Here is a 27,669-nt window from a genome sequence, read left to right as displayed (position 1 = left end):
AACATGGAATTAAAGAAACAGCCCAGGGCCTAGAGTTAAACTGCCAGGGTTGAATATGCCTCTGCCACTCTCTAGTCAGCTCTAACATCTGGGGAAAGTGACCACCTCTCTGTGCCTCAGTGTCCTCATTTGTAAAAGGAAAACTTACAACAGAGACTTCCTTTGGGCTTAAAACTAGTACCTAGACTAGCTTCAAATTCTCCTCAATGTAAGCATTATTAGGAGCCAAGGTATATCCCTTGGAAATCATTTCTATGTATTTTTTTAAATTTTTATTTATTTATGATAGTCACAGAGAGAGAGAGAGAGGCAGAGACATAGGCAGAGGGAGAAGCAGGCTCCATGCACCGGGAGCCTGACGTGGGATTCGATCCCAGGTCTCCAGGATCGCGCCCTGGGGCCAAAGGCAGGCGCTAAACCTCTGCGCCACCCAGGGATCCCCTCATTTCTATGTATTTACAAACATACTGACCTACACATATTCCTCCCATATACACTCTCATACTCAACCTGCAAAAGCATTTCTATGGCTTTCACTATCATTTCTCAAATATTTCTAAAGTATGTTTCTTCTTGTGTTTCTAATAGTCTTTGTGCTTTCTGTTGTTCAAGACATAGAGGTCCATATCTTTTTGATGAATGCTATCTTTTGTCAATATTATTCATGTGTTCCATTTGTTTTGGCTTTGAATTATATTTTGTTTGAGATTAGAGGTATCCCATTCTTTTGAGATAGCTCCTTCCCACTCCTTTATCCCTTATCTATGATATTTTGTTTTCAGTGTTTGTCTGCCCTGTAAATAGCATTTCAAAACTCCAATCTGTCTCTTTTAACAGGGGATTATAACCCACTCATACATAACAATTTACTTACGTTTTCTATGAATTATGCCTTCTCTTTTTTATTCTTGCCTGCCTTCATAAGATTATTTGGCATTTATTTATTTATAGACTTTTTTTTTAAGATTTTATTTATTTATTCAGGAGAGATACAGAGAGAGGGGGGCAGAGACCTAAGGAGAGGGAGAAGCAGACTCCCTGCAAGGAGCTCAAAGTGGGACTTGATCCCAGACCCCAGGATCACACCCTGAGCCGAAGGCAGACATTCAACCATTGAGCCACCCAGGCGTCCTTTTTTAAAAAAATTTTTATTTTATTTATTTACTTCCTAAAGATTTTATTTATTTATTCATGACAGACACAGAGAGTGAGAGGTAGAGACACAGTCAGAGGGAGAAGCAGGCTCCATGCAGGGAGCCCGATGTGGGACTCAAACCCGGATCTCCAGGATCATACCCTGGGCTGCAGACGGCGCTAAACTGCTAGGCCACCGGGGCTGCCAGTCCTTTTTTTTTTTTTAAACTCTACTTTTCACCTGACTCAAATGTTCTCCAATATGGGAGTACCAGGATACCCTGGATCTGAGAGGCAGATCTTTGGTTGTTGTGATTGGCTTACATCCCACATGACTTAGAAATGTCCTGCCACATATTCACATGAGGGAAAAATCGGAGCCTTTATAATCTAAGTCCATCAAAAAATAACAGCAATAGTTATTTTTTGTATGATTTTACTTCACACTGAATTATCAAGGAATTTAACTAGACTCCAGCATTTAAATCAAGGGAAGATTATACTCAGTTTTGTGTGCAACTTTATGAAGTGTTATTTAGCATTTCAGAAAATCATGTTGCTGGTGAAATTTAAGACTAGCACAACTTACTTGTGTAAGTCTGCAATGATAGCCGTAACCTTCACAATGATTTCCTATTAGACAAACCTAATTATTTCATCTTGTCTTTGAATGTAGCAATGTCCAACCACATTGTGGTGCTCCTCTTATTTTCGACTGCTTTCTTGTTTTTCTCTTCAACGTTACTAAACAAAGACTCGGTCGGTGAGCAGTTAGGATACGCAGACAGCTTCCCTTATCAAAAAAGCATGCAGGCAGGCTAGAGAACGAACCGTTTAATGCTCAAAGTAGGGAACACTTCATTCTAAGGCTTTATATATACAGTACACCTCATTACTGAACCAGGCATTCTTCCTTTTCCTTCCCCTTCTACAACCATTAGAGATCTGGCTTCTTTATTGTCCTTAACATCCAAGTAGGAGCTCTCCTTAGGAGTATCTTCTACTTTTCTTAGAAAGCAGTAATCTAGTTTTAGCCAATAGCAAAGCCCTTAGCCAGTCACTTTATAGTCCATGCAGGGGAAAAGAAAGGCAACACATCCAGCGACTCAACAGATGTATACCTCTTGTTTTTACTTTCTAAACTGAAAGATTTTTGCTTTTTATTTTATTGTTTTAATTTTTATTAGCTATTCGCATATACAATTTATAGAGTTAAACAGTGCTATAAGCTTGTTCCCAAAAGAAGCAGTTCCTCGGGGATCCCTGGGTGGCTCAACAGTTTAACGCCTGCCTTTGGTCCAGGGCATGATCCTGGAGTCCTGGGATCGAGTCCCATGTCGGGCTCCCCGCATGGAGCCTGCTTCTCCCTCTGCCTGTGTCTCTGCCTCTCTCTCCATGTGTCTCTCATGAATAAGTAAATAAAATCTTTAAAAAAAAAGCAGTTCCTCATCTCTTCCTATTTCCCCTCTCACAGAGGCAACAACTTTCAACTTTTAGCTGATCGTTTTAGTATTTACCTCCATGTCTTTATATATAAATATGCATTATTGCTACTTCTTGATTTTTCGATTTTTTAAAAGATTTTATTTATTTACTCTACAGAGAGAAAGAGAGAGAGAGCACACAAGCAGGGGGAGCAGCAGGCAGAGAGAGAGAGATAAGCAGGCTCCCCCTGGAACAGGGAGTCTGACATGGGTCTCAATCCCAGGAACCTAGGATCCTGACTTGAGCCAAAGGCATATGGTTCAACCAAGTGAGCCACCCAGGGACCCCTAATTTTTCAGTTTTAAGCAATATCCATGGATTCACCAGTATAAAATATGAAAATCTAGTTCTTAGTTCTCTCTCTTCTGAACTCACCACACATGTACACTCTTGCCATCTCCTAATAGTTACATGGTAAATTAGTTTAGCTCAATAGTCAATTTAAATATTATCACTATGTAAATGCTCTTAAACCATGTAGTGAATTATAATTACTTTTTTTCTTTTCTGTACCTCCTTATTCTTTCTTTCCCCCATTTACTTGGTTTTCTATGACTTTTGACAATTTGCTTTCAGTTTTCTAGATCACCAGATACATAGACTCACCAGATACTCTATCAATTCACCTTTCTGAAAAATCTCTGCTAGAGCCATGTGACACCCTCTTAATGAAACCAGCTGTCTTGCGTTCCTGTCCTGGTGCACAGCTATCACCTTAGGATCTCTGTTTATCATTATCCTGGAAGTTACTTTTGCTTCTTGTGTGTGCCAGATCTCCTGCTTTTGACACTCAAATCTTATTCTTCTTTCTGGGTTTATGCCTTCAATTTGGTGAAAAATAGTTCATCTTCTAGTAACTATCTAAGAAATGGTACATGAGGTACCACTTCTCTTTAAGGCTCCCTCCTATTTGACCAATACTTTGGTTGAATACAAAATGCTGTATTTGTGGGACGCCTGGGTGGCTCAGTGGTTGAGCATTTGCCTTCGGCTCAGGGTGTGATCCCGCGGTCCCGGGATCCAGTCCCACATCAGACTCTCTGCAAGGAGCCTGCTTCTCCCTCTGCCTCTGTCTTTGCCTGTCTCTCTCTGTGTCTCTCATGAATAAATAAATAAAATCTTTTAAAAAAATGCTGTATTTGTAATAATTTCCCTTCAAAACTTAACGTCTTGTTCCAATGCCTTCCAGTTCTGTTGCTGAAAAGTCTGAAGTCTTTATACTCTTGATCCTTTGTATGTGACCTGTATTTTCCAATAACAGTAAGAAGGCCAGAATTGTTAGAACAAAGTGAGCAAAGTGGAAAAGTGTGGTGGGGGGGGGATAGATCATGTAGAGCTACATAAAGTTTGTTTGTTTTTTCACTCTAAGTGTTATGCAGAGCTACTGTAGGATATTGAGAGAAGGAGGAGTATTATCTGATTTATCAAAAATAGATCACTTCAGCTGCTATAGTGAGAACTAAACTTGAAGAAAGTGGGGAATGACAAGAAGGGTAGAAACAAGGAAGATCATAAGGAGGCTAATTTCAATAATCCAGGCAAGAGCTGATGGTAGACCAGATGAGGATGTTGCATCAGAAGTATGAGAAATGTCTGGATTCTGAATATATTTTTAAAGTTGAGCCAAAAGGATGTTTCTGCATTAGCTATGAGGTTGAGGGATTAAAAACTGATATAAAAGGTATTGCCTAGGGACAGCCCCGGTAGCCCAGCGGTTTAGCGCCACCTTTGGCCCAGGGTGTGATCCTGAAGACCTGGGATCAAGTCCCACATCGGGCTCCCTGTGTGAAGCCTGCTTCTCCTTCTGCCTGTGTCTCTGCCTCTCTCTCTCTCTCTCTGTCTCTAATGAATAAGTAAATAAAATCCTTTCTTTAAAAAAAAAAAAAGGTATTGCCTAAGCAATCAGAATAATGGAGTGAAAAGAGAAGACACAAAGTTTAAGCTTGGGAGCAAGAAAAAAATTTGGTAATACACATATCAGATATAAGATATCTACTACTTATCTAAATGGAGATAGTGCATCAACACTTGGGCATATAAAACTCTGGAATTCAGGAACAAGCAGCACCTTGGCTGCTTTCATTCTATGGTATGACTTTGGCTCTTTCTGTTTTGGCACTTACCCTCCCTTTGATCCTATTCATTTTCCATGCCTGGTTCAGTGTGAGCCACATAATATCCTTTTAATATGTCTTTTTCTGCTTAATGCAGCCAGAACATCTATAACCTATAATAAAGAACCTTAACTGATACTGTTACTACACTAGGAACAGAAGTTAGTTTTAAATTGTAAATAAAAAGAACTTTATTAAAATACAAAGGAAATAATGGTAAAATCTTAACTGCTCCTAAGGTGAATATAAGCCATAGCAAAACCCATCTATTTCCATAAAGTAGGCAAAACTATACTGTAGCCCAGCATACAACTAATGAGCTAACCATAAATAATCATAAAATCCTCAAGTTTCCTCAGGGTTTTACTTACTATCAGCACTTTAAGTCCTCAGGAATTGGTAATATTCTAACCTATAAGCAAATCCAGTTTATATGAAGTAAAAACAAAACAAAAATTCCAAATTAGTACTTAGAATTAATGAGATGCTACTCTATTGCAAGGATGAATCAAATGTCCATGTTTAGAAAGATGAGAAAAAAAATCTCTGCTCTATCGTCATACTGTAATACATTATTATTGCATCTATGAGTTTCCTGAACATGCAGACATCTAAATCCTAGTGGTTATAACTAATACAGAAAAATTATACCTTCAGATAAACTGCTTGTAAAATATAGGCTAAGGAGTTAGACTTCCACAGAGTAATAAGATAAAGGTACTAAAAAAAAGTATAAGAGTACAAGATAATGAATGCATGAGAAGTAGAAAAGCCTAGTGTATTATAAAAGAGTGCTGACCATATTTAAACAAAAAAAATAGTTTTTGTTAAGTAACCTTTTTCTGATTATAAGATATAACAGAAAATACAGAAAACTGTAAAAAAAAAAAAAGTCTCACCTTTTTATACCATTTTGACATATTTTCTTCAAGTCTTTTCTTCCTAGGCACACATATATATGGTATGTGTGGGTACAGAAAAGCAAGACCAAACTAAATGCCATTTCTCTATCTTGCTTTTATTCATTCTGTATATGAATTTCCCTTAGGTTATTACATATTCTTTATTTTTTAATTATTATTTATTATTATTTTTTTAATATATTCTTTAAAGACATAATTATTTTAAACATCTGTATAAGATTCCAGCATATGAACATACCACGATATAAACAGTGCCCTACTGGTAGGCAATTAGGTTTGTTTTTAACTATTCACACTAGAAATAATGCTATAATAAAGACTATTATACAACACTGAAACACTGTTAGACCTTATTTTTTAATTTCTGAAGTTAGGGATGTTATTTCAAAAGATACTCTCTTTCAGAAACGTTTTTAGAAAGCACTTAATATCTACTAAGTAGATATGGCTCCAAAATGCTGCTTGATTTGGAGTTTAAAGAAAAGGAAAAAAATTATAAAGCACAATTCAAATCAAGCAAATGTCTATCAAGCCTAATCAGCTACTTTCCTTATTGAATCAAATGAGTTCCTCCTCTCTCCTGGCATCTTCCATACTACTATCAGCATGTTATACATCAGTGGATCACCTATCCAGGATCACCCATCAGTGATTTACATCGTGTGAAAATATCCAGCGCAGACTAAAAAGTGTACAGTTTTAAAGGTTTGTAAAATTTTCATATAAAATAGATTTTACACTAGAATTGCTATAAACAATGTTCCATCAGGCATGAATGTACCTATTTAAAACAAAACAAGGGCAGCCTGGGTGGCTCAGCGGTTTAGCGCCGCCTTCAGCCCAGGATGTGATCCTGGAGACCCGGGATCGAGTCCCACGTCAGGCTCCCTGCATGGAGCCTGCTTCTCCCTCTGCCTGTGTCTCTGCCTCTCTCTCTCTCTCTCATGAATAAATAAATAAAATCTTTAAAAAAATAAATAAATAAAAATAAAACAAAACAAAACAAAAGCTAAATATGGTTTCCTGACATTCTACTAAAGAGAACAGAAATGTACAGGAAATCCTAAAAAGTAGAGCTTAGTTTTAGCCATCTCTAAAATCAAGCAGCAGAGCTAAGAGAAAAAAGCATGGTAGTATGTTAAAAATAAAAATACTATACTAAGAAAAAATGAGGTAGTAATTCTTATCAAAAACTGATCTCCTGGGAAAATTTACCAGTTAAATTACAAGTCTATTTTTTGTTCCTAGTATCACAGTAATTTGAAAAAAAAAAATTTGCCTTAAGTTTAAATTTGGACATAAAATTTTATATTTAATGTCACAAATAGGAGAAAATACTTTAAATATTCTCTATTCAGACTCATCTATTTGTATATCAAGTTATCACAGATATGAAATTGCCATTTTATTTCTATAGCCACAAGTCTAATTTAATTTATAAGTTCTTATTTTATTGATTGCCCTCTAAGACATTCTTTAGGATCATTAAGTCCTAACATATGCTGACTCTAAGAGGAAAATCATTCACAGAAAACACACTTCTGATCACTATATACAGACACTGACTCAGCAAAAAACCTACTTATTAACCACCAATTCATATATTTGAGCAAATATTTATTCCTGCCTTTATTAACTGGTCTATGATAATACACCTGTGTATAATATTCTAGAACAAAAAAATGTTATGTCTTTTTTTTTTTTTTACGATAGTCCCACAGAGAGAGAGAGAGGCAGAGACACAGGCAGAGGGAGAAGCAGGCTCCATGCACCAGGAGCCTGACGTGGGATTTGATCCCGGGTCTCCAGGATCGCGCCCTGGGCCAAAGGCAGGCAGTAAACCGCTGCGCCACCCAGGGATCCCAATAATATACTTTTTTAATAATCAAATTTTTTCTTTTCCACATAAAAAGTATAAAGTATAATATATAAAATGTCCTGTATTTAAGATTCTAGAGACTTAGGAGAGTCTTAAAAACCTTATAAATTCAAATCTCACATCAATTCAATGAGACTATCTAAAACCTGTTGTTCAGAAAACTGCCTCTATTAAATAATTGATTTGGATTTGGAAATGCTTTCTATAGAGATTTTTATTGTCATGTCATTTGTTGCAGTAGGATCTAAACCATGTCACAACAGGAACTGTGTCTTCATAGCAATTTATCAGGTAAATAAGCTCCATATAGCTAAACACTATATTCAATAATACAAGACAGAAAAGGCTATACACGTGTTACTTACCTATGATGGTGATATCACCAACATAAATATACCATAAATAAAGACAGCAATCTGTTTTTATCTCTAATAAAAGAATTGCCAGCAAACTTTGACCATTATGACTTCAACCATTGTGGAATTTCAATTATGAAATAATTTTAGTGACAATCAGATGAAAATCCTCCAATAACCAACATTCCCACAGAAATAGGACAGAAAGGGGTACAGTTTAATTCTGATAAATAGGACTATCCCATTTATCTCACCAGATTGATCAGCCTTCTCATTGCATGTTCATGAGAGCAAACACATTCACAAGGATCGAATCCACCTTCTGCCATGATTGCCCAGCTTGATTTAATTTGACTGTTGAAATCTAGGAGGAAGAAAAAAATATTGTAAGACTACTACTATTCATCATTACTAATTCTCTTGAGCTACGAAAAATTCATATTATCATACAGATTTATAGTAATTCTCTTAAATTAAGGACACTTGATATTTATTAATGACCTATATTTATGAATTGATTATATAATGTACATATGACTAAGCTTGTGTCCTCCTTAAAATTCATATTGTTAAAAAGGAGACAGCGGGCCAAAAAAATAGTCGCTCATGCTAAAACCCACGTCAGCAAGCCAAGACTTAATACCCAATCTAGCTGCAGAGTTTTTTAAGATTTTATTTATTTGAGAAAGGAAGCAAGAGAGAGCACAAGCAGGGGGCAGAGGGAGAAGCAGGCTCCCCACTGAGCAGGGAGCTGAGCTCAATCCCAGGACCCTGAGATCTTGACCTGAGCTGAAGGTAGATCTTAACCAACTGAGCTACCCAGGCACCCCTTAATTGCAGTTTCAACCCCAAGAACTGTAACCTTTAGCCAGTCAACATGGAATTACCTAGTCAGCACTAGTGAGATAATCCATCCAGAGACTCCTTCCATTCCCCTTAGGAAGGTGACGTTGCATAAAAAAATGTATTCTTTGCTAATAAGTTCCTTTTTACACTCTCCCTCTGTCTTTTTTTTTTTAAGATTTTTTTTACATATTTGACAAAGAATGAGACAGAGAAAGCACACTCACAAGCGGGTGGTGCAGTGAGCAGAGGGAGAGAAGCAGGCTCTCTACTGAGCAGAGAGACCAATGTGGGGCTCGATCCCAGGACCCTGGGAATATGACCTGAGCCGAAGGCAGATGCTGAACCATCTAAGCCACCCAGGAGCCCCTCCATTTATGGCTTTAAAAATCGTTCCTTTCGGGCAGCCAGGGTGGCTCAGCGGTTTAGCGCTGCCTTCAGCCCAGGGCCTGATCCTGGAGACCCAGGATCGAGTCCCACGTTGGGCTCCCTGCAAGGAGCCTGCTTCTCCCTCTGCCTGTGTGTCTACCTCTCTCTCTCTCTTATTAATAAATAAATAAAATCTTAAAAAAAAATTCCTTTTCTACAGCTTGGTAGAGCTCCTTTCTATTTACTAGATGGGATGCTGCCCAAGTCATGAACTGTTGAATAAAGCCAATACGATCTTTACATTTACTGTTTAATTTTTCTTATTTAACAAATTTGGTGAAAGCAACAGGATCAAAGGAGACTTCTGACAGCTTTGGGGACAACAAGAAACACAGGTGTGGGAGCCCATGAACTGCTGAAGTTAGTTCACTTTCTTTCCAGTCATTTCTGAGGGCCATTGGGAATTTCCTGTCAGTTCTGAGCTCTACTCTCTTTCTCTTGAACTCCTAAACTAACTGGCTTTTTAATCCAGGGCTTAGTGGGTCAGCTTCATCTGACACACAGTTCCATCTGGAACCTGATTCTCTACCTCTTGATTTGGTCCACAATTCCCCAGTTGTTTGGAATTCCTTTCCTCAGTTCTGGTCACAGTACCCACTTACTGGGATTTGGTGGTTTAGTCCTTTCCTCAATTCCAATCCACAGTCTCCACTTACTGAAGTCTGCTGGTTTAATCCATGCTGAGAACTGGTGATGGTATGCAAGGCCATCTCTTGGCCAGTCCACAATAACATCTTTTGGTTGCTGCTGGTATGTTAGGGTGCATGTGTTTGTCTTATTTTGTGTGCATAAAGGGTTATGGCTAACAGGAATCTCAGGGGGGAAAAAGCCACAAAAATTGGTAGGCAATGGAAGCATTTAAGAGCTATTAGAGAGGCTCAGTGGTTGAACACCTGTCTTTGGCTCAGATCACGATCCCAGGGTCCTGGGATCAAGTCCCACATCAGGCTCCCCACAGGGAGCGTGCTTCTCCCTCTGCCTCTCTTTCTCTCTGTGTCTCTCATGAATAAATACATAAAATCTTATTTTAAAAAAAAGCTGTTAAGAGTACTCATCATTCAACCCAAAGATTCCTGTATTAAGTGGGTCGCAGAACTAGTTAGGTTGACACTAGGTCACCTGGCAACCTCAAGAAAATTTCTGTGCAATGAGGTACACTGTAACACTGTGCAATTCCCAATCCAGAGGCACATCCCTTTTAGGTACTAGGCTCAGCTTTCTAAGAAAACCAAAGTTGGGTAATGGGATCCTTAAACTCTAGAGAGTAAAGCATACTTCCTTCTGGTACTCCTGCTTATTTTATGCCTAAGAACTATGGTCCAGAAGATACATCGACAAAACCGCCAAAATCTTACTAAGCTTTTTTGGGTCCTGACATCCTGATTTGGTAACCATCATATTGGCAGCCCCAAAATGTGGCCAGACAAAAATGTGAGTTTACCCCATTTATGGCTAGATATGGCTGCACAGAAAAGGCAGGTTAAATTCTAATTGTGGCTAAGGTCCTACCAAATTGCCCTCCAAGAAATTACAACCTAGAATTATAATGGCCATTTCAAGAAATGTTCCAATTAGATAAGATCATTTAATAAATACATTTAAAAGCAAGCCTTCCAAATCAAACAGAATGGGATGCCTATTTTCATTGGTATGCAAGAGACACCAAAAGGCTTCAAAATTCCAAAATAGCCTCATTAAAAGATTTGTTGTAAAAGGCTAGTGAAAAACTAAGACAGAAATGATACCTAAAAGCAAAAAGCTTTAATCTTTTTAAAAAGATTTTATTTATTTATTTATGATAGACACACATGGGTGGGGGTGCAGGGGGCGCAGAGACACAGGCAGAGGGAGAAGCAGGCTCCATGTAGGCAGCTCATGCAGGGAGTCCAACGCGGAACTTGATCCCGGTCTCCAGGATCATGCCCTGGGCCAAAAGCAGGCGCTAAACCACTGAGCCACCCAGGGATCCCCTAATTCTTACTGCTTCCTTCTATCTTCCTTTATTTGAGGATTCATTCTAGTACTACTGTCTGAGCCTCCTTTATGGACTGTAAACCACGTTAATGTATCTGACCCAAAGGAGGGCTCCTCCCAAATGGGACTCTAAGATTTTCTGGTAAACTGCTACACTATTCTCTTAAATAGCCAAGGGAAAACTAACATTAAAAATAAAAAAATCTTGCCAAATTCCTGTAAGAAACAGAGCTACAGATGGGATCCCAGGAAAACTGGTAAAGTGGGCTAAGGAAAAAAATTCTTACCAGAGTCAGCTCTCCCAGATCTGTCTGTAAGACCCAGTAAAGACACAAAAATAAGTTATCTTTTGCATTCTCCCCGGGGATCCCTCTGACGTCCGGGGTGGGGGGGGGTTATCTGATATGGCAGAAATGCTTGCAGTTTGTCCCAGGTGAAAACTGACAAGATACCTAAAAGAATCTAAGTAGTTCTGTGACTGGAGATTGGTCAGACTGAGAGCTGATATTCAGAGCCTGGTAAGAGTATTTTTTTTAGGACTCCTCCCATAAGCTAAAATGAAAGTAAGTCTCCAGAAGGAAAGAAAAAAATCACCTAAAGCCTTTGTAAAAGTATTTACTAGGGGGGGGAGAAAAAAGAAGAATGTAATTAGATGGGTGGATCAACCTATGATTTCATTCAAATTGCAACCAAATTCTTTGAGGAATTTAGAGCAACTGTCTACATCTTACAAATCTTGGCAAAATTTGAAATGCAACTCCAGAGGCAATTCAAAGTTTACCTAATTCCTTTTATTACCAATTCCAAAACTTCCCCCATTATTTCAAAAGGCTTATAAATATTGACCATAGGAAACCAAAGTCCTGGGAGGAATTTGCATTCTTCCTCTGTGCCTTTGATATTAAATAGTAACTCTTATCTAGACCATCCCAATTCCTAAGACTGAAAATAAAAGGGGGTGGGGGGACACTTTTTAAAATTCAAATTGCAAACAAAGCTCTCTAGCCCAAACTCTAAAGCAGAGAGCCTCCTTAAGATTTCCTGTCTCTACAAATATAAAACCTTTTTAAAAAATTTCTTTAGTAATCTCTACACCCAATATGGGGTTGGAACTCACAACCCTATGCTCCTCCTACTGAGCCAGCCAGGTGCCTCAACAAATACAAATCTCAAAAATCTTCTCTATAGGGCACGTGGGTGGCTCAGTTGGTAAAGCATGCATCTCTTGATCTCTGGTTGTGAGCTCAAGCCTCACGTTTGGCATAGAGCTCACTTTAAAAAAGAATTCTGTTGGGATCCCTGGGTGGCGCAGCGGTTTAGCACCTGCCTTTGGCCCAGGGCATGATCCTGGAGTCCCGGGATCCAATCCCACGTTGGGCTCCCAGTGCATGGAGCCTGCTTATGTCTCTGCCTATGTCTCTGCTTCTCTCTCTCTCTCTCTCTCTCTCTCTGTGACTATCATAAAAAAAAAAATTAAAAAAGAATTCTGTTTAACGGTCTTAAAAATAAGTGCTTAAGTATCTGTAAATCTCAGAAATGAATCCAAACATGATCTAGGATAATTTTTCAGTATAAAAGCTAGCTTAAGTATGTTGATTTAATTAAAACAGACATATCTTTTGGGTTATCATATTAAATATAAAACTTTTATTCTACCTGGGTTTACTAATCAAATAAATTCATTTGATCTCTCACAAAATCTGTCAGCCAAAAAAAAGCTTGGGGGTGATGGCTGACTCTGTCTAATGGCTTGTGTGTATAATCTAAACATGATTGTTAAAAACAATTAAAAAGACGTTATATAGAATAAAAAGTTGTAGGGTAAACTTTAGTTTCCTCCAAACCTTTTTGATAACCTGAAACCGTGAAGTTTTGTTAATTTAGATAATGATTTAAGTTAAATTCATTTAATATCCAGATCGTTTCCAAATAAGATAAAATATTAAAACACTAATTATTGAACATAGGCTTATCGATTTTTGGCTACCTTTTACAGAAGAACTAAAGATACTTGGGAAAAGTACGTTTCTAGAAATTACATAAAGTATTTAAAGTTTGCCAAGCCACAGATGCTAATGCAATGACAGTTCACAACTGTTTACTTTCACAAGAAATTAAGGTTTCTAGAGCTGAAAGACTTTAACATATGTAATTAAGCTCTAGGAAATAAGGGAAACATCTCCCTATGCAAGGAAACCAGGAAGTGTGTTTTTGGTTTAAAAAAAAAAAAAAGGCATGTAAATTGGTACTGGATCCTAAATTCCAGGTTCCCTCAAATATCTGGCTAAAACATACCATGCTACTGTTACTAGTTTTCTTCCACTCTCCTGATTTGGAATCACTAAGAACAAAGACTGCCCTCAAATCTCCTTGGAAGGGACTATACTAGGTCCTCCTCACTATCCAGATAGGAACTTGAACCCTGGATACACATCTCACAGCTGACAAAAACTGCACCTGACATCTGGGCCTATGCAAACACTGGAGACCTCCAAATCAAGCTGATTAGGAAGATTAGCTGACATGGAGGTGCTTCCTCCCAAACACTGGATTAACACTCATACTTAACATGAAACCCTTCTTCCCTTTCTCTTCTTTACTGCGGTACTGGGTTGGAAACATAATACCATCATCCATATTTCCCAGGCCACTGCCAAGTGGGGTAACCTCTGGAATTTAAAACAACTTTTTTAGGGGCGCCTGAGTGGCTCATTGTTGAATGTCTGCCTTCGGTTCCAGTTGTGATCCCAGGGTCCTGGGATTAAGGCCCACATGGGGCTTCCAGTATCTGCCTCTCATGAATAAATAATAAAAACCTTAAAAAAAAAAAAAAAAAAAAAGCTTTTTTATTTCAAGCTAAAAAGAAAACCTAACTGACCTGTGCCTTGAATGAACAAACACAGTCATCCCTATGAATTAATCTAGTAACAGTACTACCTTAATGGGAATGGTTTGTGCCTGGACAGGGTTTGTCTTTGTCTATGGTGGTCATCATTATCCTGGGGGCCTGTAAATGACTAGAGCGCTGGTACACAGCCAGGCAGTGCCTCTTTGGTTATCTCAGTGTGCCCCTAACTGCTATACTTCATTGATCAATTCCCCTGAATTTACAGAGCCAAGTTAGAAAAAACCCACCAGGAGGCTTTCATGATTCAAGATTCAGTTTCTTTGGCGGGGCCCTACTTCCACAGTCAGGAGTAAGTCTAAATGAGGCTACAATTAGAAACCTCTCCTTTACTCTTAAAAGTATTGCAAAATCCAAATAGCTGTCCATCAGAAGTTCTTTTTTATTTATTTTAGATTTTATTTATTTATTCATGAGAGACACAGAAAGAAAGAGGCAGAGATACAGGCAGAAGGAGAAGCAGGCTCCCTCCAGGGAGATCCCCGGACTCTAGGATCACACCCTGAGCTGAAGGCAAATGCTCAACTGCTGAGTCAAAGGTGTTACCCAACAGTTCTTAAGGCTGACTGGCCACAATTGCTTTTTTTTTTTACCCAACAGTTCTTAAGGCTGACTGGCCACAGTTGCTTTTTTTTAACCCCCACAGCTGTTTTTTTTTTTTTTTTTTTTTTTATAATAGAATGGCCCTTATTTATCTTTTAGCTAAGCAAGGAGGTGTGCATGCTGTGACCACCACTACCTGCTGCACCTTGATTAACATTTCTGGGAACATTGAAACTCAGTTATATAAGATCACTAGGCAAGCCACTTGGCTTTAAAACTTGCCCTCCTTCAGCAGGGTCTTTCTCTGAGTTAGTTGATTTTGATGGTTTCAGTCTTGGGAACCACAGCTTTAAAGCGTATTCTAAACATTGGGAAATCATCCTGAATCTAATAATCATAATAATCTCCCTGGGACCTTGTATTTTTTCAAAAGCTTTACCTGAATGTTCCTAGCTGCTAACCACCATGCAAATGATCTAAGATGAGAACATCAGAAAAAGAACAAAGAGGAGTGCCTGGCTGGCTCACTCAGAAGAGGCGTGCAACTCTTGTCTCAGGATCATGATTTCGAACCCTGTGTTGGGTGTAGAGATTGCTTAAATAAAAAAAGAAAAAAAAAAAAAAGGAACAAAGAGAATGACTGACTTAAAAAATGTGAATCCCATATGCCTGGAGGCTTAGCTGGTAATGCGTATGACTCTTGATCTTGAGGTTGTGAGTTCAAGCCCCATGTTGGATGTAGAGAGTACCTGAAAATAAAATCTGAAGCAGGCTCCCTGTTGAGGTTGCTAGGATAATGACCTAGGATAATGACCTGATGTGAAGTGAGATGCTTAACTGACTGAGCCACCCAAGCACCCCAAAAATAAAATCTTTTAAAAAATACTGTGAACCTCAAGTTGTGGCCTATCACAGAGATTAAACAAAAAAGAAAAAAAATGTCACAACCTGTGAATATCCCAAACAAAAAACAGAAGAGTGAGATCCTCAGAGCTAAAAGTGGCACTAATGCTTTAAGTTTTGATCACACCTCTCAGTTAAGCTGCAAGTCTCATCAAAAGAGGTGAATTGTTAAAAAGGAGACAGCAAACCAAAATGGAGTCACTTGTGCTAAACCACACACCAACAAACCAAAACTTACTATACAACCTAACTGAAGTTTTGACTTCCCAGGAATACAACCTTTAACCAGTCAACATGGAATTACCTAGTTAGCACTAGTGAGATAATCTTCCTGATAAACCCTACTGTTCCCATTAGGAATGTGCTCTTGCCTGAAACAATGCATTCTTTTGCTAATCATTTCCATTTCTGTCTTTAAAAATCTTTCTTTTTCTATACTTCAGCAGAGCTCCTTTCTATTTGCTACACAGGATGCTGTCTAATTCATGAACTGTCAGATAAAACTAATTTCATTTTTAAATTTACTCAGTTGAGGGGTGCCTGGCTGGCTCAGTCAGTGGAGCATGCAGCTTTTGATCTCAGAGTTATAAGTTCGAGCTTACACTGTGTATAGAGATCACTTAAAAAAAATCTTGGGGGACTGGGTGGCTCAGCAGTTGAGCACCTTGCCTTTGGCTCACGTCTTGATCTCAGAGTCCTGGGATAGAGCCCCACATTGGGCTCCCTGCTCAGTGAGGAGTCTGCTTTTCCTTCTCCCTCTCTTCCCAACTTGTGCTCTTACTCTCTCAAATGAATAAAATCTTTAAAAAAATAAAAATCTAAAAAATAAATAAATCTACTCAGTTGAATTTTTGTTATTTAATAATATGTTGAAGCCTTAACCCCCAATTTGATAGTATTTGAAGGTAGGGCCTTTGGGAAGTAATTAGGTTATGAGAGTGGATTTTATAAATGGAATAAATGTCCTTAAAGAAGAGACATGAGAGATGATCTCTTTCTGTACCATGTGAAGATACAGCAAGAAGGCATCCATCTACAAATTAGGAAGAGGGCCCTCATCAGACATTGCCAGCAACTTGATCATGGACCTACCAGAGTCCAGAACTATGACAAATCAATGTCTCTGGTATTTTGTTGTAACAGCCTAAACTAATGAAAAGAACTGGGGATCCTGGGTGGCTCAGCGGTTTAGCGCCTGCCTTCGGCCCAGGGCGTGATCCTGGAGTCCCAGGATTGAGTCCCACATGGGGCTCCCTGCATGGAGCCTGCTTCTCCCTCTGCCTGTGTCTTCGCCTCTCTCTCTCTCTCTCTGTACTCTCATGAACAAATAAATAAAATCTTTAAAAAAGAAAAAAATTAAAAAAAAAAAGAACTCTGCAGTCTTCATCCTACCAAGAAAGCCCTCTGAAATAAAAAAGACAAAGTTATCTAAAAATGATACCAATGTTGAGTGGTGCATGAAGTAACTTAACAATAGCCAGAAAATAACTGGGAAGATTTTGAAAAATAAGTGTAACAAGTGAGAAGCTAAGATGGGATACAACTAATACTTAAGATGGAAAAAAGAGATCAATGAAACAATTCATAAATTAACTTAAAGGAACTTCATTCATTCAAAAACTAATTAGGCATTAGAAATATAAAAATGGGCAAAAATGGATACAGTCCTTCCCTAACAGTGTTCACATTCTAATGGTTAAGACAAATATTAACCTAAGTATTCTTTAAATTATAAATACAAATTTGTAAATGCTATAAAAGAGAAATGGACCAAAAAACTGAATACATAAGCCACAAAATAAGAGAAAATATTTGCATATATCTGAGAAGCTTAATATCCAGAACATATGAAGAATGTAACACAAGAAAAAAATAATCCATTTTAAAATGGGCAAAGGACTTGAACAGACATTTCCCTAAAGATACACAAATGACCAATAAGCATATGAAAAAATGCTCAATGTCATTAATCATTAGGGAAATAAAAATCAAAACGATGAGATGCCACTTCATACCTACTAGGATGACAGTAATAAAAAAAAATAAAATAAGTGATGTGAAGAAATTAGAACACTTCTATATTGCCGGTAGAAACATAAAACGATGTAGTCTCTCTAGAAAACAGTTTGGTAGTTCCTCAAAAAGTTAAACAAAGAATTATCAATAATCCAGGGCTGAAACCTCAGTCGGCTGAGTGTCTGACTCTCCATCTCGGCTCAGGTCATGATCTCAGGCTTGATCTCAAGCCCAAGTTATGCTCTGCACTCAGTAGAAATCTTGCTTGTCCCTCTCCTTCTGCTTCTCCCCCACCAACCCCAAGTCACATTTGCACTCTATCTCTAAAATGAACAGATGAAATCTTAAAAAAAAAAAAAAAAAGATTTTTCAATGACCCAGCAATTCCAATTCTAGGTATACACCCCAAAGATTTGAAAATGGACTCAAACAGATATTTATATACTATTACAACAGCATTATTCATGATAGCCAAAAGGTAGAAACAACCCATTTGGCCATCATCTGATAAATGGATAAACAAAATGTGGTATATGCATGCAATGGAATACTATTCAGCCATAAAAAGGAATGTAGTTCTGACACATGGATTATGCCATGAAAACATTATGCTAAGTGAAATAAGCCAGACACAAAAGGACAGATACTGTATGATTCCACTTACATGAAATATCTAGAATAAGAAAATTCATACAGACAGAAAGCAGAACAGTGGTTTCCAGGGGCTGAGGAAGAAGTGAATAGAGAGTCATTGCTTAAAGAATACAGAATTTCTGTTTGGGGTGATAAAGTTTTAGAAATGCACAGTAGTGGTAATTGTACAATATCATGAAGGTAATTAGTGCAACTCAATTATAACCTTGAAAGAATGGTTAAAATAGCAAAATTTCTTATACATATTTTATATTTTGCCAAAATTTTTTTTTTAATTCTGGTTGTCCAGGACTAGAGGGTTTGGGGAGAAATGGGGACTATTAACTGGTACCTGTTTTCTTTTGGGATTAAAAAAATGACCTAAAATTGATTATGGTGATGGTCACACAACTCCATGACTATACTAAAAACCACTGCATTTTACACTTTAAATGATGCATCATATGGCATGTGAGTTGCATCTCAAAAAAAGCTGTCATTAAAGAAAAAAAAAGGAGGGGCACCTGGCTGACTCAGTTGGAAGAACGTGTGACTTGATCTCAGGGTCTTGAGTTCGAGCCCCATGTTGGAAGTAGAGATTAAATAAATATACAAAAAGAGAGAGAGAGAGAGAGAGAGAAAGAGAAAGAGAGAGAGAGAGAGAAAGCACATACAGGTTCTAAACTTAGGTAGGAAAAAAAATAAAAATAAAATAAAATAAACTTAGCTAGAAAGTCAGAGAAGATTTTATCAAGAAGTTAATTTTGAGTTGAAAGTGGAAGGATGTACTGGAACACAACAGGGCAAGACAGAAGTAGAGGTATGAAGATTGGGGTCTAGAGGGAATTCCAGACACAAAAGGAAAAATAGGGTAAAGCCCCTGGCACGAATGTGCTGGAATCCAGAGAACAAGAGTAGTCTGAAAGGAGACCAGGGAGGTCAAGGGTATAGGTTACACTGGGTGTCTTCTAGGCCATGTTCAAGATTAGGTCTTCATCCAAATAGTAATGTGAAGCCCATAAAGGGCATGTTCTGAAAAGATCACCTTGGCTGTATTATGGAAAACTGATATAAGGGAAGCTAGTCAATATAGGAAGCCTAAACAAAATGCTCTTTCAATAGGTCAGAGATAATGATGTCCTTTCTAGAATTATCTAGGTTTGATGACAGCATATTAAATCACAGGGGGGCGGAGATTGACAAATTATTCCATAAATGATGAAGGGCACAGCTGGTTCTCCACCCTCATTCCTTAAACCAAAATAAATTCTAGACGTGTTACTGATTTAACTTCTTAAAATAAGGCCACACATAGAAACAGCAACTAAAGCAACTAGAGCAATGGATTAGAATATCCACAACTGACCCATGATTTTTAAGGGAAATTTAGAATATGACAAAGGTGCCACTTCCAACCATCAACTATTTAATAAATGGTAAGATAACTGTTTTTTTTTAATTGAAGTATGATGCATATATAAAAGACTGGAAAAATATACATCCAACTTAGTAAGTGGTTAGCTCTAGGGAAAAGAATATAATCTTAAAACAGACTTTCACTTTGTTAATTTTTAAATACTTCTTACAATGAATGTGTGTGCATTAATATATTAAGACTTTCAAAACACAGAAGTTTAATTTCTTAAAGTCACAAATATGTAACAAGAAGACAACTGGAATACTTGCAAAACAACATAAATCCAAGACACTATACAGGATCAATAAGTTTGACAGCCAAAAATTATGAAAGTTTTCACACACCAAAAATATACTGTGAAATAAAAAGACAAAGAACTTGGAAAAACACTTGCAACATATATCTGGTTAATTTCCTTAATTTATACTGAACTCTGAAAAATCAATATAGAAATAGCAATCTTACAAAAAAAAAGCAAAGATCATGTTCATAGGAAAATACAGAGCCAATAAACAAAAAAATAAAAGAGGTGCAAATTATCACTTTCATCTATCCAAAGATTGGTAAAAATTAATTTATCTAGTCAACTTGTATATCCATATCCAAATAAGCATACAATGCTATTATATAAGGATGTTCACTGTTTATGAGAGCAAAAAAATGTGTATCCTTCATCACTATAGTTCTGATTAAATAAATAATAATATGAGTTCATGAAATCCTCCACAGCTGTTGAAAATGAGGCATGGGGCACCTGGGAGGCTTCATCAGTTAAGCATCTGACTTCTGCTCAGGTCATGGTCTCAGGGTCCTAGGATGGAAACTCGCAGCTGGCTCCAGAGCTCAGCGGGAAGTCAGTTTGTCCTCACTCTTCCTCTCCCCCTGCTCATGCTCTTTTTCTCTCTCTCAAATAAATAAATAAAATATTAAACAAAAAAAACAAGGCAGGTTTCTTTGTAATGATTTGGGGAAATATCCAAGATAGACTGAGGTGAAAGCAAGTTGCAGAACAGTCGGGGCAAACCTACTTCCCACCTAGTTAGTACCTTCTGAGATCTGTATGCCTGAGATAAGGGGAGGTGGGAGGTGGGAACTGGAAGGGGAAACAGAAGTTGCAGGCCATCTAAGCTGGAGAGCCTAATTCTCCAGAAGGCAGGAAATTCCAAAAATGAACTCTGACTACTTTACTGTTTTGTGCGAGCCCCATTAAAAAAAAAAAATGATTAGGGACACCTGGGTGGCTCAGTGGTTGAACATCTGCCTTCAGCTCAGGAAGTGATCCTAGAGTTGCAGGATGGAGTCCCACTTCAGTCTCCCTGCAGGGAGCCTGTTTCTCTGTGTGTCTGTCTCATGAATAAATAAAATCTTAAAAATGATTAGCTTTCATGTCAGAGAACTTACTGCACATATCCAACACAGAACACTCTGAAAGTAAATATATCCCACCTTTATGGGCAGATAAGGGACACTTGGGTGGCTCAGCGGTTGAGCGTCTGCCTCAGGTGTGATCTAGGTCTGGGGATCGAGTCCCATACTGGACTCCCTGTGAGCCTGCTTCTCCTTCTGCCTATGTCTCTGCCTCTCTGTCTCTTATGAATAAATAAGATCTTTATAAGCAGATAAAATTCACTCTTGAAAGCCTATTTCTCACCTGTCTTTTCAAATCCACAAGCAAATGTCCACTTACAAGTACTGGTCCTCCCTTCTCCTTCCCTCCCTCCTTTCTTTCCTATCTGTGCCACCCCAGGCAAAAAAAAAAAAAAAAAAAATGTCAGTTGAAATTAAAAGGTATCATAAGATTTTTTTTAATGAAATTTAAATACTAAAAGGCCTAATAGCTACCCAGTTCTGTAACTTCTGAACACAGAAGTGCTAACAATTTGCCTTTTATAACTAAAGGGAGACCTGTTTCTATCACCTATAAAAATTGTAAAACAGCTCTTAATCCATTTGATTAACAAAACTGGATTCCACCAATACCACCAGTACCTCCCACCTCCAAAAAGCCCAGCTTCTTGAGGGCAGGAACCTGTATTAGTCATCACTGTCTCCAAATACCTCCTTCACTGCTTAAGCCACAGCAATGAATAAATATTTGCTGAATCTCTGACGTTTATTTTCTCTGCATCTACATATGCCAGAAGCATGTAAATCAACAAGAATTTAAAGTATATGGTAGTATTAATTAGCCTCCGGTAAAATGAGAAAAATGTATTTATAAATAGGACATTCCTCAATAGTGCTATGCTTCTGTGGAGATTTCTTCACATAAATGAGCTGTTTTAAGTACTCCTCAGCAGTTTTCACTTAGTAGTTTCCACTTTAAGATTACTTGTTTCGGGGATGCCTGGGTGGCTCAGGGGTTGAGCATCTGCCTTTGGCCCACGATGTGATCTTGGGATGCTAGATCAACTCCCACATCTGGCTTCTTGCAGGGAGTCTGCTTCTCCCTCTACGTATGTCTGTCTCTCTCTGCCTCTCATGAATAAATAAATAAAATATTTTTTAAAAAATAAGATTCCTTATTTTTCTGAAAACACAATGGAAAGAGTTCTCTCTTGGCTAGGATCTCAGAACAAGTGTCAATGCACACCAGCAGCTAAGCACTAGAGCAAAAAACTTAACTAATCCCATCTCACATTTAAATCTCTTGTGTCCAGGGATCCCTGGGTGGCGCAGCAGTTTGGCGCCTGCCTTTGGCCCAGGGCGCAATCCTGGAGACCTGGGATCGAATCCCACATCGGGCTCCCGGTGCATGGAGCCTGCTTCTCCCTCTGCCTGTGTCTCTGCCTCTCTCTCTTTCTCTCTGTATGACTATCATAAATAAATAAAATTAAAAAAAAAAAATTAAATCTCTTGTGTCCAGAGACATTAAGAAGCTGCTGTATCGTGGGCAAGACAGAATTGGGTTACTGAATCAGAATTCTGGTATATCAGAATTTATTTGGGTTGTTTTACAAATACCTAGAATTTATTTTAGGGTACAGGAGGGTATTTTACAAATACTTATAAGGGTATTAAAACAATGGCTCTGATGTCCTTCTCTTAAATAACATGTCCCTAATGCAAGAGATCTATCTATGCTAAATACCAAAGTCACAGACTTGACTCATGAAGACAACCAGCTTTATTGCAATGCCTAAGTCATGAAAATATGAATACATTGAAAAAATTCAAAATCCAAAATAATCCAGAGGAGGAAGGAATTAAATGTGGGCATAGATAAACATAGATGAAATAAAACAGGCCACTTGTTGACAATTATTGAAGTTGGGTGACAGCTTCTACAGAGTTCCTATACAATTCTACTTTTTCATATTTTCAAATTTTTAATAAGCATATAACTTTTACATCAGTACTTTCCTATTACAATTAATATTTGCAACAGCAATCTGACTGCAGGCATAAGTTAACCAACAATTGATAGGTTGCTTTTTATGCCGCATAAAGGACAAAACAAGTGCATACATCTAAAGCTCTCAAACAACTCCTATCATAGAAAAGAAGTGAAAGGAAACACTCTGAATGTTGGGAGGGCAAATGCAATTCCCTGTATCCCTCAGATCCAAGTCATTTCCTCCTTCCACTGCAACGCAGACATTTCCTAGTAGAGTTCAGCAGTAATAAGTCAGCTGAGTCATCCTGTTTCTACATGCTTAGGGAACTTTCCAGGGCTGTTAAACAGTTCATTATCTGCTGTTAGAACCTTTAACACTCCAGTTCATGCTGTGTGGGTTTAATTTACCTGATTTCACCTTCGGGGAGCCAAATTTATTTATTTATTTTTAATTGAAGTTCGAGCAGAGAGCCAAATTTAATTGTCTACTTATAACTCTGGAAAAGGTGAAAAAGTAGATAGTGTGGTCTCATACCTCTATTTTCTAGAATTATGCCATGGAATTACATGCTTGTAGACAGGATTGATTCCTTAGGAAGTAAACTTCTTAAAAGTGTTTTTTTTTTTTTTTTTAAGATTTATTTATGAGAGACACACAGAGAGAGAGGTAGAGACACAGGCAGAGCGAGAAGCCGGCTCCATGCAGGGAGCCCGATGTGGGACTTGATCTCAGGACTCCAGGATCACGCCCTGGGCTGAAGGCAGATGCTCAACTGCTGAGCCACCAGGCGTCCCATTAAAAGTGGTTCTTAATGATGCTAAACACTCTTTGTAGCAAATCATAAAACTGCAAAGTTATCAGTGTTACTTATTTTTATCAGACCACGTGGTATCAGTGGTATCCCCAGAAGTATACAAAGTAAAATGGAAAATGTCAACTTTTCCATTCCTCCCTCCCCAACTCTCCTCCCTTTCCCCAGAGGTACCACTGCTGATAGTCTTGTGTGAATACCCAAGGTCTTTTCATATATATTTATACTCTTATAAATATGTATACACATTAATCATTTTGGTGGATCTTAAAGATACACATTCTGCCAACTTGCCTTTTTGTAGCATAAAAAGCCCTCACACCTGTCAATACATAAAAAGCTCTACTTCAATTGTTTTTTTATTTTTTAAATATTTTATTTATTGGGATTTCACTTATTTTTTAAAGATTTTTATTTAATTTATTTATTTACTTGAGAGAGAGAGAGAGAGAGAGAGAGGAGCACATGAACAGGGAGCAGCAGGGGCAGGAGAGAGAAACTCCTGAGCCGGGAGCCTGACTTGGAGCTCAATCCCAGGACCCTGAGATCAGGACCTGAACCAAAGGCAGACCTTTAACCAACTGAGCCACCCAGGCGCCCCTACTTCATTCTTTTTAAAGTCTACACAATACTCCAAAAACATGAACATACAATTTTAGCATTCCTTTAGTAGAGATTACATAGGGACTTGCCAATGTTTTAAGCAAACTCTACCCCATCGTGGTGCTCAAACTCATGACCCTGAAATCAAAAGCTGCATGCTCTACTGACTGAGCCAGCCAGTCGCCCATGAAACTTTACAATTTTTAAAATAAATATAACATAGCAACAAATATCTTTGTGCTTATATTTTTATGGGGCTGAGTACAAAAAAACATTACATCTCTAGACCTAAGGTCATACACAAAGAGCTTTTGCCAATTCTAATGCTATTAACAGTAAGTAGTACATGTTATTAATTGTGACTGATAGTACAATAACATGGATACGCTCAAAAAAATTTGTGCCAGAATGTCAGACCCCAAAAATATATCTCATTGTTATTTCCTAATTCCAATAAGGCTGCAATATCTTTTCAAGTTTATTGGCATTTATATTTCTTTTTCAAACTTGTCTTACTGATGTTAGCAGTTCTTTATAGCTTCTTTTTATTTATTACAGCTTTCTATTTGGTATTAAACCACTGTTGTATCATAGTAAGATTGGTTACTTTTTATTTTTTAAAGATTTGTTTATTCATGAGAGTCACAGAAAGAGAGGCAGAGACAAAGGCAAAGGGAGAAGCAGGCTCCTCGCAGGGAGCCCAATGTGGGACTCAATCCGCAGACCCAGGGATCACATCCTGAGCCAAAGGCAGATGCTCAACCGCTGAGCCACCCAGGCGTCCCAGATTGAGAACTTTTTATAGGTTATTTGCTTCTCTTCCTTCTAGCTGGCTCCAAAGCCAGATTCGCAAGGGTCTATTTTTACATATTTTTCTATTTAAATATTTATCTATCTTCTCAGACTATTAGCCAAAGAGTTAATAAAATTACAAATCATAAAAAACAGATCTAAAATCCTAAGACAGTCATTGAAAATAACATCCAATGACAATATGAAATAATATTTGGAAAGTATTTTACTTTTCTTTAATATTTTAACTAACACTGATTTCTTCCAGGGATATGCTGACAGAACTGAAGGGTAACAATAAACTCTAGATTTTTTTTTTTTTTTTGATAATTTACTTAAGCTCTTTCATTTTGGAGCTATTTTTTGTTACTATAGAGGTTAAGGACTCCCATGAAGGAAAAAAATGTCTTCCAAGCCATTAAAGATTTAGGGAGAAAAGCATTTCTATGTTAGTATGTGTATGTGAATTCACTTTGGTTCCTCTTACAGAAGAAAATATTTGGTTTGGTTAGATCCTTTTAAGAACCTATAATATTCGGGATGCCTGGATGGCTCAGCGTTGAGATTCTGCCTTAGGCTCAGGGTGTGACCCTGAAGTTTGGGGATAGAGTCCCACATCAGACGCCCTGCGGGGGACCTGCTTTCCCTCTGCCAGTGTCTCTGCTTCTATGTCTCTCATGAATAAATAAATAAAATCTTTAAAAAACAAAACCAATAACTTATAATATTCGAAATGCCTTTAATTCGAAAAGCCTTTAAAAGAGAAAACTTGGAATGCCTGGGTGGCTCAGTGGTTGAGTGCCTGCCTTCAGCCCAGGGTGTGATCCTGGAGTCCAGGGATTGAGTCCAACATCTGGCTCCCTGCACTGAGCCTGCTTCTCTCTGCCTGTGTCTCTCATGAATAAATAAACAAAATCTTTAAAAAAAAAAAAAAAAAAAGAGAGAGAGAGAGAGAGAACTTTACAAATGCCTAGGGGTAAAAAAAAAAAAAATCCCAAAATATAATAAAATGTTAACACAGGTTTGAAGGTTATAAAAGTCATTTTTAAACGAGTGATTTTTATAACACACGGCAAAACAGTAAATATTCAAAAATGCTTTTAATACAAAATGCTTGGAAGACTCAGTCTTTTTTTTTTTTTTTTAAGATTTTATTTATTCATGAGAGACACAGAGAGAGAAAGAGAGAGGCAGAGACACACAGGCAGAGGGAAAAACAGGCCCCATGCAGGAAGCCTGACGTGGGAATCGATCCAGGGTCTCCAGGATCACGCCCTGGGCTGAAGGCAGGCACTAAACCACTGAACCACCGGGCTGCCCTCAGTCATGAATTTTTAAAGGAAATAATCCAGTCATATGCTAAATTAACCTACAATAGTTCTCACATTAATTTGGAATGGAACTACCATTACATGACCTTTACCTATAAAGGGCCTTAAACTGTTTACTTCTTGCTTCACCAACGGATAACAAATTTCCTACAAGTAGGTAAATATAACATAAACAGGAAAATAAAAATTAAAAAAACAGCAAGACCGAGAAAGATGTGGTCATGAAATCTGAATAAAAGACAAAAAAAAACAAAGAAAAAAAAGACAAAAACCCTGGGGCACCTGGGTGGCGCAGCGACTTAAGCGGCGGTCTTTAGCTCAGGTCATCATCCCAGGTTTCTGGGATCAAGCCCCTCAAAAGGGCTCCCTGCTCTATGGGGAATCTGCTTCTCCCTCTCCCTCTGTCTGCTGCTCCCCCTGCTTGTGCTCTCTGTCAAATAAATAAATAAACAAATTAATAAATAAAATATTTAATTTAAAAAAGACGAAACTGTGAGGATCATTAAAAATTAAGGGCTTGTAAGCAAAATGATAGATAAATCTCTTAAGTCTCTAAGAGACAAAAGAGTTAAAATAGCCAAGAGTCTCTAAAAATTTTTTTAATAGGTAAAGCCCAAGAGAAAAGATAATTCCTAAATGAGTCACTATAGCTAATTAACAAACATAAAAAAGTCACCCTGGGGGGAACCTGGCTGCCTCAGTCCGTAGAGCATGTGACTCTTGATCTTGAGTTCAAGTCCCAAACTGGAGATAGAGTTTACTTAAAAAAAAAATTTTTTTAATTAAAAAAAAATAGGGCACCTGGGTGGCTCAATGGTTGAGCGTCTGCCTCTGGCTCAGGTTGTGATCCTGAGGTCCTGGGATTGAGTCCCACGTCAAGCTTCACACAGGGAGCCTGCCTCTCCCTCTGTGTGTCTCGTGAATAAATAAATTTTTTTTTTTTACGAATTTATTTATTTATTCACGAGAGACACAGAGAGAAAAAGAGGCAGAGACATAGTCAGAAGGAGAAGCAGGCTCCTCGCAGGGAGCCCAATGTGGGACTCGATGCAGAGCCTCCAGGTCACGCCCTGCGCCAAAGGCGGCACTAAACCGCTGAGCCACCTGGGCTGCCCGATAAATAAAATCTTTAAAAAATAAAAAAGTAAAGGTCACCTTAACTAAGTCATTGAATACATGCAAATTAATGTGAACTTTCACTTAAACAGAACACAGAAAGTACAACAGTACAATGAAAGTT

The 27,669-nt window shown here is 38.0% G+C and overlaps 1 protein-coding gene across 5 annotated transcripts in view; it reads right to left on the bottom strand.

Annotated features, from left to right (window-relative positions):
- The window catches only part of SMIM14 (small integral membrane protein 14), a 97,164-nt gene that overhangs the window by 51,300 nt on the left and 18,195 nt on the right, over positions 1-27,669 (bottom strand). For all 5 annotated transcript variants that reach the window (XM_041753085.1, XM_041753087.1, XM_041753084.1 and 2 more), the window contains one exon: positions 8,146-8,255. In XM_041753085.1, coding sequence (XP_041609019.1) covers positions 8,146-8,220 — 75 coding nt within the window. In that variant the 5' untranslated portion in view covers positions 8,221-8,255. The remainder of the gene's footprint in view (positions 1-8,145; positions 8,256-27,669) is intronic.

The sequence above is a fragment of the Vulpes lagopus genome, chromosome 4 (genome assembly GCF_018345385.1).
Source record: "Vulpes lagopus strain Blue_001 chromosome 4, ASM1834538v1, whole genome shotgun sequence".
Taxonomy (NCBI): Eukaryota; Metazoa; Chordata; class Mammalia; order Carnivora; family Canidae; genus Vulpes; species Vulpes lagopus.
Note: the sequence above shows the minus strand (reverse complement) of the source record. Positions and strands in the feature narration are given on the sequence as shown.